The sequence below is a fragment of the Hyla sarda genome, chromosome 4 (assembly GCF_029499605.1).
Source record: "Hyla sarda isolate aHylSar1 chromosome 4, aHylSar1.hap1, whole genome shotgun sequence".
NCBI classification, from domain to species: domain Eukaryota; kingdom Metazoa; phylum Chordata; class Amphibia; order Anura; family Hylidae; genus Hyla; species Hyla sarda.
The window spans coordinates 174,794,277-174,808,037 of NC_079192.1; the positions used below are offsets into that span (position 1 = coordinate 174,794,277).

The following is a 13,761-nucleotide window of genomic DNA, read 5'->3' on the forward strand; positions in this document are numbered from 1 at the left end:
ACCGCTCAGGAGGACGCCACCGGAGCCAGAAGTAGAGTGGACCCCGGGAACAGGTAATTATAAAACCGGGGATGGGGGAGGCAATGGGGGCGGTGCAGTGGGGGGTGCGGAGCGGCGGGCGGTAGGGGGCGCGGAGCAGTGCGGCGGTGGGGGGAGCAGTGCGACGGTGGGGGGGGTGGGGGGGGGCGGTGTCGGTGATAGGACTCAGGACCCCCGGACAGGCAGGGGGAGAGAAGCGGGCGGTGGCGGCAGTCTATGGCACCGCAAAAGCCACTACAGTTCATTGATTTAAAGCGCCCGCTTTAAATCAATGATCTGCAGCGGTGTCGCGGGGGGATAAATAGCCGATAACTTATACCGGAATATCGGTATAAGTTATCGGCTATCGGCCCTAACCTCCACCGATTATTGGTATCTGCCCTAAAAAAACGATATCGGTCGATCCGTACTCTGGTGGGGTTTTTCTACACTTGTGCAATTGTTTTTAAATAGATACAATTCTGGGTGTGTCCAAAACTGTGTCCACAATTTTGGAACAACTAAGAAAAAATGCTGATATAAATATATCCGTTTTTCTGTAGAGGCTATGTGGTGTGGTAATGGCACAGGAAGCTGCTCCGCCATTACTACTGCATGTGACTATATTTTCAAAATGGCAGTACATTGTGGAAACCTATACTGTTTATCCAGTGGTACTTTATGGGGTGAAGACACCCAAGAGGGAAAAAAATAAGGTTTGATGGTGCTAATCTCGAGAGTTAATAATAAAGTGCTATTTATTGCATTAAAATATCCATTGAAAACAACATGTTTCTAACCTGGACCTAGGTTCTTCATCAGGTAAATGAATGTTTCAGACACCTTGACGTTGCCCATTTTGTCATCATAGGTAAAAATTATGATAAAATGGACAACAAACTATCGAACTTTACAAATGTGAAATGTTGCACTGACCCATAATGAACAATATACATTAGTCAACCTGATGTGATATACGCTTATAGTAATAATATTTATACCCCTGGTAGAAAAGAGCTACATAGACTAATGAGCACATGCAAGGGTTAATTAATGAACCACCTACAAATAATGGACTGGTGCAGAATTGATACACACTATTACATTACATGCCCGGTGGCTACAGTAACAGTTATTAAATAATAGGGAGCAATTCCAATAATGATTATGCCTATAGACCAAATTTCACCAGATGTCTCAAACTGATTTAAGCAACTGCAAAAATGAATGGGCTTTTGGATCTTTAAAATAGACACTCTCTCCCCCAAGGGCTTGAATAACGTTGTCGAAACTATAATTTAACTCCTCCGTAACCCAGCATACATTCAGTTATTAATGGTACTTTATATAGTCTCCATCAACTGCTAGATTTGTTATGATTTGGTTATGAGTACCCTGCAGTAATGTCTATCTTGAAGTTTTCAGAAGATATATAGATTGTCTTCCCTTTCCATCACCATTACTGTATATGTTTCCTGTTCCTGTCAATTTCTCTGTATAAACAAACTGAATATTGACATCTATCCTGAAAATTGCTACGAATTCTAGCGCTCATTTCCATCGTTTTATTGTCAGGAGTGTATCACCTAGCATTCCATCATAACATCTACTCACAGTCTGCAGACCACATAATCATCACTTACCACTCTCAGTGCTGATAGTTCATATAGCCATTGTCTCTGTTTGGTCCTTCTGGGCCTCTGTAGCCCTATAGCGTCATTATTACCAACTTAATTGTCATGATTCTGTGTTTAACACAATTCTTTTTTGTTGCTTTCGGCACCGGGCATGTATTTGTTACAGTACTGGTGTGCATCAATTCTGCACAAGTCCACTAATTGTAGTTGGTTCATTATTTACCAATTGCATGTACTCATTAGCCTGTGCAGCCTTTTTCCACCCGGATTAAATTTTCTTAACAGTATTTTCTTAATAGTATTAATTTTCTTTAATAGTATTAGCATGTATCACATCATGTTGACTAATGTCTCCTGTTCATTATGGATCAGTGCAATATTTTACATTTGTAAAGTTCCATTTTGATACTATCATTTTAACTTCATCATGTCTCCCGGCCACAGGACCGGTTGACCCGATACTGTTTATGTCAATTTTACTATAATGTTTATATATATATATATATATATATATATATATACACATATAGTCAATGCCTAGGTGACTGTAACACCAACTTACCTGAGTCTTGGGTCTGGGTTAGAAATGTGTTGTTTTTATTGATATTTTAATGCAATAAATAGCACTTTATTATTAACTCTCTGGTATCTTCACCCCACAAAGTATTACTTCCTATTTTGCCCGCATCTGCAAGATCTGAGAAACTGAAAGGCTGCTATCCTGTCCACAAGCGAGGATACATGTCTCTGGAGGTGTTGTGCTCTCAGCATAACCCTAGCTTGTAAGCGCAACACTCTCTGTGTGACTACATAATCCCATCTGTGCTACACCAGGAGTGCCCCCCTTTTTTTCTTTTTCCAGTGGTGTAAGTTTTAAAGGAAGATGACAATACAAGTACATGTATAAATGACATAGAAGTGATGCAGTTACTTTTAAAATCATGACTTTTATAATCTTCCTTTTCTGAGTTTAATCAGTGTCCAGGTGGCAGGGCTGTGCTGCTTAAGTGCCACTGCCCCACTTCCTCGTTCCCCCTCTCTTTCTGCCCTTGTTTGATTGACGTGCTGTGTTCGGCATTGGAAGCTGAGCCTGGTCCATCAATCATATATGACAGGAAGTGAGGAGGCGAATGCAGCACTTAAATAGTTAATGTCCATTTTTACTGGTAAAATAACCTTAATGTCGTCTAGTGCCACTCTAACCATGATTGTGACATTATATGTTCTAAATTTATATAATTCTTCCTTTTTTTATCTTAAAAATTTCTTACAGTAATTCTTCTCTTCAACCTCACCGATCTGCACGTAGTGACCTTTCAAAGAGGTTGGATGCAACTGAGCCGTCCGGAATGAGTGAGGTTAGTGAATCTCTTGGCACAATAAAAGCAAATCACTAATGCAACTTACACACAAGTTAGAAAATTGCATTCACAGGCTTGAATCCTTGACTTTCTTTTGGTAAATCATGTAGACTATCCCTACGTTTGCTATAATTGTTGATGTTTCACCTTTTGGCCATTCCATACTGTTCATACTGTTTGGTTTTCCCTCTTTCAGATATGAGAATTCACTTTGTTACTTCTTGTAGATTGATGTATCCTCCTCCATCACGTGCTTGTGTTTTTATTTTGTGTTCCCCATGTCCGTTGTCATTCTGCCTGTCAGGCGCCACACAGACGAAAAGCTCGTATGGCACGAACTCGATCAGATTTCATGACTAGAGGAGCTCTTGGGGGGGGAGACTCTGAGGAGGATTCAGATGAACTGGGGGAGCGGATTCCCCCCTCTGACCCAACTGAGGAATCAGGCAGACAGATCCAGGCATGTCACAGCGACTCAGAAATGGTAAAAGTCCAGTAACAGACAATGAACATCATTACTCTTTGAGGACATCTGCTATGTATTACCTTCTTAATGCTTAGACTGTATGCCTCCCATTAAGTTGTTTTTTTTTACTCCTTCACATTTCTCATTGCATTTATCACTTACTTCCTGGTAATATACATCCTAACATTTAACATTCTGGTCTCAGTCTACATATGCGTGGAGGGCTCCACGAGGAACCTCAGTCATAGATTCCTTAACACTTGACAGATAGAATGGTGCAGCATGCAGAGCTATTCTTTCTGTCAAAATGATGAAACCCAACATACCCCATTATAGGCCAGTGGCCTCCGACAGGCACCCTTTAGTGTGACTAATTTGGTGCTTTATGCAACTACCCTGTTTTATTAAAGATAGACATTCCATTCCATGTTGCTGTATTGTCTAACAATTTGGCACACACCATATGAATTTATAGTTTTTCCTGGAGAGCTAAAATGGAATTAGTCAGATACAAGTTTGTATGTGGATGTGTATCTCTTAAAAATAGATTAACGCTGATCTTACATTGCAGTTTTCTGTTCTGTTAGCTAGTGCATCTGTAAAATGGGACTACTACTACTAATACTCACAAGAATTTGGGCTTGCTGCTTTGAGATAGATCCTGCATTTGTTGAAGTAAATGTAAAATATCAGTAGACAATATAGGTACTTCCTGGTACAAATAAATAGTAGACATGCACACATTCCAAATATACAACATATCAGCCCTACTCTACTTTACCCAGTCAATAGGATGGAGACTTTAAAGAAGTCTCGCATTGGAAAAAGGAAATATCTGTAGCTGAGAGCCCTCCCCTAGGTCCTGTGTATAATATCTAAAACCTTCTGCCAAAAGGAAAGAAGCATAGGGCAATGATGCAGTAGAGTAGCATCAACCTAGGCCATGAGGAGTCGGAGCGCAAGCCAAGCCTATGCAATAAGACCTTGGTTCTATAAACTATATGGAGTAGGAACAGTTGAGACAACTTGCCATCCTCAGAAAGGGACAGCAAGGGGGGAGGGGTGTAGGATAGTTGTTTTCAAATTGTCTGAGGACAAGCCACCCATATCAGATTCCCATTTTTCTGTAAGGGGATAGCGCAAATGGTATTTACTCAGAAGTTCACCATAAAGAGAGGAGATAACGCTAGACGAGTCCAGCGGGGAACAAATATGGACAACCAAATACCTCAATCTGCCCTGCACCTCAGCTGTATTGCGAAGTTGTAAATAATGGTAAAATTAAGTCCAACTGTAGTTGCTGAAAAGACTTAAACTCCCCTTCAGAATACAATTGTCACAATTGCACAATAACCCTTCAGTCCCAAAAGGCATAATCAGTCAACAAAAAGAGTTCAGGAAGGACTGGGTTATGTCACAGTGGCATAAAGGAAGTGCCTCTCTCTATTTCCAGCATAGACTTGTCTTTACTCCACACTATACAGACTGAAGGAGTGGTCAGAGGCCTTGTAAGAGAGCCAGAATGTGTGAAGGGATCCATCCCACATGTTTAGAGAGGAGCAAGTGCCCAGTTGGCCACAACTTAGAGTGGTTCACCCGCCCCTTCAGCTGTTGTATTTGAGAGGTCAGGAAATAAATGAAATGGTTAGGTAAAACCAATCCTCCACCAGTTTTACCCCTTTGCAGAATCTCCAGCCTAATTCTAGAAAGCTTGCCACCCCAACCCCCCACACACACACCAGTTGTCTGAAAAGGTGCTGTTACTCTTGCATTTTACTTTAGCATTACTTTACTTTCATTTCTGTCAAAAGTTTAGATCGCCTCGGGTCTAAGTCCTTTTTCTTAGACGTTTGTAGAATTAACAGTAACCATTTTAGGATTGAAGTTGATGTAGGGTAAATATATAGAAATGTTTATTTGCTCCCTGAAGTATGTATTTTACAACCCGGAATGCATGAAAAATCAAGCAGCAAAGCATCATTTAATAAAAAGTCATAGGGATTTCCCTGGTCCCTTTCTTCTGTGTCTTCCTTTGTCTATATTTCCATTGTATAAAAAAGAAAGCAAATCCTATGCCTAGCCATGTCTAGAATCAGTAGCTTGGAAATGTTGTTTTTGCCCTTCTCTACTGTCAAGAACATTTTGTTGTCCGTTTTTAGCTATGGAGCTTACAATTTGGCACATGTATTGGCCTAGAGTTGAGCACTGAATGCAGTACACTTTGGCCAATCTTAAAGTCAACATTTCTGCTTTATAATTGTTACCAACACCTTACAATCGAATGTTCAGAAATAATACAAAGTGGTTAGGCCTTCCTTTGCAGCATGTAATGCTAATACTTCCTCTTCTATCCGAGGTCTTCTACTGTACATTCTTTACTTCTGCCATCTTGACTCTATGAAATTCATTTTTTTTCTCCCAGATGCTACAGAAAGCTCAGGGTATGGAGCGGCTCAGCAAACTCCAGAAAGCTATGTCTCATGGAGAGATGTCTCGCGTACCACCTGCTCATCGTACTACAGAGCAAGATTCTAGGTAAACAGTTGTATACTACCCTCAAAGCATGCGTGCAACATTATAAAGTTATCTTTTAGGACACGCATTGCACTGAAAGACTTGAAATGAAATGTTGTATATGAAAATGCTTGGGATTGTATGATTGACTCATTTATTTGTTATGTCAGACCCCAGAGAGGAAAAATTCGCTTCTGGGGTAAGATGAAGGCAGTGGAAAAGTTGACGCCACAGACAGAGGTACTAGAAATGGACAAAGATTCTTTAGGTAAAGAGGGGATTCACTTCAATGATGGTAAGGAAATGAATTGCTATGCTGTGTACACTTTTGTGTTGTATAATACTACTACTTGTGTCTGCTACATAACAGTATTTATCATTTACTTATAGTTTGGCTTTGGCAGCGCATTTTTTTTATTATCTTATATACTTTTTATTCAATTTAAAAAAAACAAGAAATTAAAAACAAACAGTACCACAAAACTTCCAACTCCCACAAACTATTAAAAACAATAACAATATAGTTATCAAACTGGGTCAACTATTTACAAGCAAATGTCCAGAATAAAAAATTCATATCATGTATTGCCTCTTTTGTTTATTGTTAATCCATTCAGTGACACTCCAAATGAATATTGCCTTATACAAACACTGCCATGTCTCCCATGAATATACTGCTATGAGGACCATATGGCAGGATGGAAAAAAAATAGTTTTTAAACACAAAAATCATGTTCGGGCTCATTCACACTGCTGCTGGGCACTGTCCCATTCAGGGTCCATTCAGCATCAAACAAAAAAAGCCATACAGACCCTTACCACAACAGACACCCGGATTCTGACAGATCCTATTGACTTGAATGGGGTCCATCAGGTGTCTGGTATTGTACATGAGTTGGACAGAGAAAAAAAATAGGACATGCAGTATTTTTTTTCTACACTTGACGGAGCTCCCTTTAGCAGAGCCGTGTGAACCTAGTCTTACACTGCAGAAGACTCTCCTATAGAGAGTAAATGAAGCAGGAGCATTTTTTTTCACTTTCTATGACCACTTGTCTTTCCATTTGTATTTTAATTGAAATGCTAAAGATGACCCAGCTGAATTGTATGTTTAAAATTACTCTCTTGTCTCTTTTAGATTAGATGTGTACCAAGAGTGGTTTTATTTTAGTCTTTTCACTATAGCAATAAATGTTATAGTAATGTCCAAACTATATTTAAGCTCTCCTATTTAACATCTTTATTTCACAATAGTTTCTTTTAGTCTATAACCTGAAGTGCATCACACATCGGGAAAAATTGAATTTAGAGTATTTGCTCTCCCAGCTTTTTATCATTTTGGCAAACTGAAATTGTATTGTGGTATTTGTTTACATATTTGTGTTCAGTTTTTTTTTAAACACAACCATTACCAACAACCTTGGCATTGTTAAAAATTACCAGATCCAAAAAAGCTTTACTTCTTATCGGGTCTTTGAATCTTGACCAGTCAATATCTCTGTAGTTAAAATCTCCAACTATCACCATTTTACCCACCCCCACAGCCCATTCCATTTGATTTTGGCCTTACATTTCCTGTGATGTTGCATACACTTAACCTTCTTTCTTTATTTTCTTACTTTTGTTGTTTAATTCCACTTTAACGTTTTATCATTCTTGCAATCTTAAAGAAAAACAATCATCCTGTTCGTCCACACTAAACCCAATACACTAGGTTAAAGTGTGGGTGAACAGGAGACTGATGAAAGGTCAATGAGTTCAGTACGTACCTGTAGTCCGGAGCGGTGTCCTTCTGAAGATCCTCTTCTATCCCCGCTGAACTGTGCATAGGAGGCGGGCCCGCCAGGTGAATTTGAATTTTCATTGGCGCAGGTCACGTGAGTGCTCCGTAGGTGCAAGTGCTCATGTGACCAGCACCAATTATATAAATTTAACTGTCGGGCCCGCCTCCAGTGCACAATTCAGCGGGGATAGAAGCAGATCTTCGGAGGGACACAGCTCCGGACTACAGGTACGTATTTAACTCATTGACCTCTCGTCGGTCTCCTGTTCACTCACACTGTAACCCAGTGTATTGGATTTAGTGTGGGTCAACAGGACGACCATTTTCCGATAACCCCCTTTGCCTCTCTTACACATGGTTTCATATAATTTTTTACATGCATGCATACTCTATAACCTTTCTTTGGCAATTTCTGTTATTGTAAACGTGGGTTATAATCATGAAGACGGACATTCCAGTTTCCAGTCATGTAAAGAGTATAACATTTTTGGAGTATCTACACCTATATCAGTGTGTTTAATGACTTATTTCTTATTTCTGTTAGTAGATATTGAACACTTTTATGATTTTTTTTCTCTCTTCCAGGGGATCCTGGATTATGGCTTGCTCCTCACAGTCCTGATCTTAGTCGAGGACGGGAGAAGGAGAATAAGGACCCATCCCCTAAAGTGCAGCGAAGGAGGAGTTTGAAGATCAGCAGTGCTGCTCTGGAACCTGCCCAGTGGCAGGATGAGCGGGCTCAAATCATTTGCAGTGCCAGCGACTTGAAATGTATGGATGAATTCTTGCTAAAAAAGGTAAATTTAGGTTACAGAGAGATTTTTCAAAAACATTGTTTTCAAATCAACTGGTGACTGTTACACACATTTATAAAAATACTTCTATTTTCAGTCTTAGCAGCTGCTGTATGCCCCAGAGCAGTGCTTCCCAGCCTGTGTACCTCCCAGGTGTTTCAAATTCCCAGCTCCCCAACTCTCTACACAGCTACAACTCCCAGCTGGGAGTTGAAGTATTGGAATAGCTTGAGGTTCCCTGGTTGGGAAAGCAATGCCAGAATTGCTGTTTCTTGTATATTTCTTCCTTTGTATATTCCAATGTGTCATACAGTGTGTACTTGGGGTACATGACACCATCTACCCACACACAGCTTTGTCAGAGAAAAAAAGGTTCTCGGAATACAGTTTTGTAGGAAGGGGGTGTTAAATGTTTTTTTATGGTGCAGAAGCAGAAAATAAGTATATTAATAGAGATGAGCGAAGGTACAGTGATTCGATTCGTCACGAACTTCTCGTCTCTGCAGTTGCTGACTTTAGCCTACATAAATTAGTTCAGCTTTCAGGTGCACTGGTGGGCTGGAAAGTCTCTCCTAGGACTGTATCCACCTTTTCCAGCTCACCGGAGCACCTGAAAGCTTAACTAATTTATGCAGGCTAAAGTCAGCAACTGCCGAGCCGAGAAGATCGTGACAAATCGAATCCCTGTAACTTCGCTCATCTCTATATATAAACTTAGATTTACACCCTTTTTTTTTTTTTTTTTATGCCAGTTTTTGATGCAGCAGAAGGAAGTTGTTTAAGCATGCACGGAATAGGCATAAGGCTATCCTTCATATAAGATAGGGACAAGGTCTATTGATAGTATTCACAATATTGAGCAGACTGGATGGGCCAAATGGTTCTTATGTGCCGACACATTCTATGTTTCTATGTTTTCATTGTGCAGAAGTAGTAAAACTAAAAAAAAAATATCAATTTGGTATAACCATTATTGTACTGACCTTTAGAATAAAGATATTTTTTGTTTATCCTATACCATAAGCAATGCAATGTTGCCCTTGTACCGCTCCCCTTCTGTGATGCACTCTCAGGAACTGAGCGCACGTCATTGCAGGATGGTCCCGGTGGCTGTGAGCCATGAGACCTGTGGCTAATGCCAGACATCAACAATCGCTGTGATGCCCAGCCTTAACCCTTTAGACGCCTCGATCAGAGTTAATCACAGCGCCTAAAAAAAAAAAAAAAAAAAAACAATCCCAGCTGCTCATTTGGGCTGATCGAAATCAACCGGTGAAACCGCGAAGTCACGATCAGCTGAGAGGACAACGGGAGGGCCCTTACCTGCCTCCTTGCTGTCAGATCGGTGCTCCAATTTTCCAGTCAGCCCTGGTAGGCTGGAGCATAGAATCACTGATATCACTGATCAATGCTATGCTATGGCATAGAAATGAACAGTGTATGCAATCTAAACTCCTATGAGGGCTAAAAAAAAATTGTAAAAAAAATAAAAAAATGAAGTAATAAATTAATTAAATAAAAAAAAATTATAAATGTCAATTTACCCCTTCCCTAATAAAAGTTTGTAAAAAAAAAGTAAACAAAAATAAACATAAGCATATATGTTATTGTCTCATGCGCAAATGTCCGAACTATAAAAATATAACGTTTTTTTAACCATGCGGTTAATGGCGTATACATTAAAAAAAAAGTCCAGAATTGCATATTTTTGGTCACTTTGTATACCCTAAAAAAATGTATAAAAAGCTATCAAAAAGTCCCATCAAAAGATAAAGGTGCAGATAAAAACTACATATCATGGCGCAAAAAATGAGCTTTCACATAATAAAAAAGTTATAGGGGTCAGAAGAGGACATTTTTAAACATGCTAATTTTTGTACCAATTTTTTTTTTTTAAAGAAGTAAAACAAAATAAACATATATAAGTTGGGTATCATTTTAATTGTATGGACCTACAGAATAAAGATAAGGCAGTAAGTGCACTGCATGAAATGTTAGGCCACCAAAACTTCAGAATAGCGTTTTAGTTTTTTCAATTATGACCTGCAAAATTTTTTGGGGGGGAGTTTCGTCATAGACTTTTTGGTGAAATTATTGATGTCATTACAAAGTAAAATTGGTGGTGCAAAAAAAACAAGCCCTCCTATGGGTCTGGAAGTGGAAAATTGAAAGTGTTATGATTTTTAGAAGAGGATAAGGAAAAAACAAAAGTGCAAAAATGAAAAATGGCCTGGTCCTTAAGGAGTTACAAATGACAACTTATAGGTGGCTCAAAGTAAATTTGATGACTATTCCAGAATTTTCTCCTCAACATTGAGTGATTATGTATTTTTTTTCCTGTACTGGATCTGAAAAAAAGTAATTAGTTATGATTACTTTTCAAGTGTTTTATGAATTTAGAATGTCCAGTTATTGAATATTGTTTTGCATAATATCTGTGATTTGTTTACTTTCTACAAAGTAAAATAAAAGGTGGTTGGGTGTCTTCTGTGACAAAGTCATGTTTGATGGGAAGAGAAGCACAGAGTGCAGTGCTATTCTTCCTGTTAAAATAATGGACTTCATTCAGTGGGATCAAGTCAAACTTAAATACTGAACAAACTACAAGATAAAGTATACACTATATATAGCATACACCTAAATATTAACCCCTTAAGGACCAAGCGTTTTTCCGTTTTTGCACATTCGGTTGTTCCTCCTTACCTTTTTAAAAATCATAACCCTTTCAATTTTGCACCTAAATGTCCATATGATGGCTTATTTTTTGTGCCACCAATTCTTTTTTTTTATAGCATTTATTTAAATCTTTTGTAATAAAGCAATAAACACCACTCACAGTGGAGCAAAATACAACAATACAATAGAATGCGGGGGACCCAGAGACCCGTTCAAGCAGACATCAAATAGGAATTTGCTCAGTAAAACAGAAGGGTATAGCTGAGACCCAGCCGGAGGCAGCTCAACACGTACTAACACACTCCATACATATACATACGTCCCGGAAACAAGGACAGTCCCACACCGCATTCAGAAAAGTACCTACTGCACCCGAACAATGGAAACACAAGTCAGATTGCGAGATACCAATACGTTGCAGCTTAGCCAGGGTATAATACAACCGTAACACGTACCTAGATTGGATCAGCATATTCCTACTACTGACTACCGTAGAATAATAGGAGCCTTCAACCTCCTTCCACTGATCATCAGACAGATCCAGGATATCAGCCACCCATCTAGGAAATTCTTGTGAGAACGGGCTAGGTCCCAATGTCTGCAGGAGAGCATAGGCCCGAATCAAGGGTTTAGAAAGGTCCGTCTTGCCCAGGAGAATCTCCACTTCAGAAAATGCAGGGGTGAACGTCAAGGAGCCAAACTGTGCCTGAACCGCATGCCTGAGCTGGAGATACCTAAAGAAGGCATTTCCAGGATGCTATAACATTCCTTCATGTCGGAAAAGGACAGGAAAACCTGATCCTCTCCAAGCAAATGGATCACAAACTTGATGCCGTGAGAACCCCACAATCTGGCATTCTGTAACCCATGCAGGTGAGATAAATGTACATTCCCCCACAAGGGTGCTCTAGGAGATGCCAAGGGCTGTGGAAAGCTACTCGACACCATGGACCACACTTTAGGAACAGATTGAAGGGGAAGAGGAAAGGAAGATCGAGAGTGATACCTGTAGAGGGTGTTAGTAAGAGCCTCGTAGGAACCCATCAGCGCTCCAGCCAAGGCAATCACTGAGTTAGACAGATCACAATCCTTCCACCACGCTGCATATACCAACTGGGAGGCAAAAAAAGTAGTTATACAAATCAGGGGGGACAGCCAAGCCGCCCCGCTGCTTGGGAGCTTGGAGGAGAGCCCAGAACGAGTCTGAGAGACTTTCCCTGCCAGTAGAAGGATCTCAGAGCACCACACAGCGTGGCAAAATACTTCCTATGGGGAATAATGGGAGCTAAGTGAAACAGGAATAGTAATTTAAGAAGGTAGATCATTTTGAAAATAATCCTGCTGGAAAGGGAGAGGGGGAGTGAGGACCAGGCCGTCAGCCTCTCCACAGTAGAGTGGAGAAGGGGCTCCAAGTTTAGAAGCAGATAATCTAACAGGGAGTTAGTTACCTCCACCCTTAAGTATCTAAAGTGAGAAACTACCTGCACCCCAGCCGGGAGAAAGGTTGGGAGGGGGACCCCAGAGGAGAGTGTCATTAGACGATTTAGTCCAATTGATCTGCAAACCCGAAATCGAACTAAACCGGTCAAGCAGATCAATAAGGGACAAGAGTGAACCCTCGGTATCCACCATATATACAAAAATGTCATAAAGGGAAACTTTCTATACTGGAAGCCCCGGGAATACCACAGATAGCAGGATCCCTACGTATGGCTGCCGCTAAAGGCACCATCGCCAGTGCAAAAAGGAAGGGAGATAGTGGGCACCCCTGCCTCGTTCCACGGCCCAGGGGGAAGGGAGCAGACACATCTAAGTTAGTACGAATACGGGCCCTAGGACCATCATATAGCAAGCGGACCCATGTGCAGAATCGGGGGGGCCAAACCCAAACGTACCTAGAACCTCCCACAAATATGGCCATAACACAGAGTCAAAGGCTTTGTAAATATCCAGACTGACTACCACTCCAGTAGGGAAGCCCTCCCCCATCGCAACTATGTTAAGTTGCAGACGCTTCACATTAGCGTCTGTTGCCCCTACCTGGCATAAACCCAGTTTGGTCAGGATGAATCATAGCCCCAATGACCCCATATAGGCGAGTAGCCGACACTCTAGCCAAGATCTTAATATCAACATTCAACAGGGAAATAGGTCTATAAGAATTAGCAACGGTCCTTCCCAGGTTTAGGAAGCACAACATAGAGTCTGGAAGAGCCTCGGCCTCAGCTATTGAGTGAAATAAGCGAAGGAGTATAGGGGCCAAACGCTACTCATTCATCCTATGCCAATCCCCTATCATCCCATCCAAACCAGGGGTCTTCCCATGGGGAAGGTCTCGTATGGCCTGTTCCACCTCTTCAATTGTAAAGGGGCATCTAACGCCACCACTTGTGCATGACAAAGTGTGGGAAGGGATAAGTCACGTAGGAAGAACAATAGTCCCCTTGACAGGACAAAGAAGGGGCAGCATATAAAGAGTAAAAGTCCCTAAAAACAGAGTTGTTCCGCTGAG

At 40.6% G+C, this 13,761-nt stretch overlaps 1 protein-coding gene across 4 annotated transcripts in view; it reads left to right on the forward strand.

Moving 5' to 3' along the window:
* The window catches only part of MYO9A (myosin IXA), a 182,646-nt gene that overhangs the window by 128,850 nt on the left and 40,035 nt on the right, over positions 1–13,761 (forward strand). For 3 of the 4 annotated variants that reach the window (XM_056572794.1, XM_056572795.1, XM_056572796.1), the window contains 5 exons: positions 2,929–3,013; positions 3,321–3,500; positions 5,905–6,017; positions 6,167–6,291; positions 8,365–8,576. In XM_056572794.1, coding sequence (XP_056428769.1) covers positions 2,929–3,013; positions 3,321–3,500; positions 5,905–6,017; positions 6,167–6,291; positions 8,365–8,576 — 715 coding nt within the window. The remainder of the gene's footprint in view (positions 1–2,928; positions 3,014–3,320; positions 3,501–5,904; positions 6,018–6,166; positions 6,292–8,364; positions 8,577–13,761) is intronic. The other variant, XM_056572797.1, reaches the window with a different exon arrangement.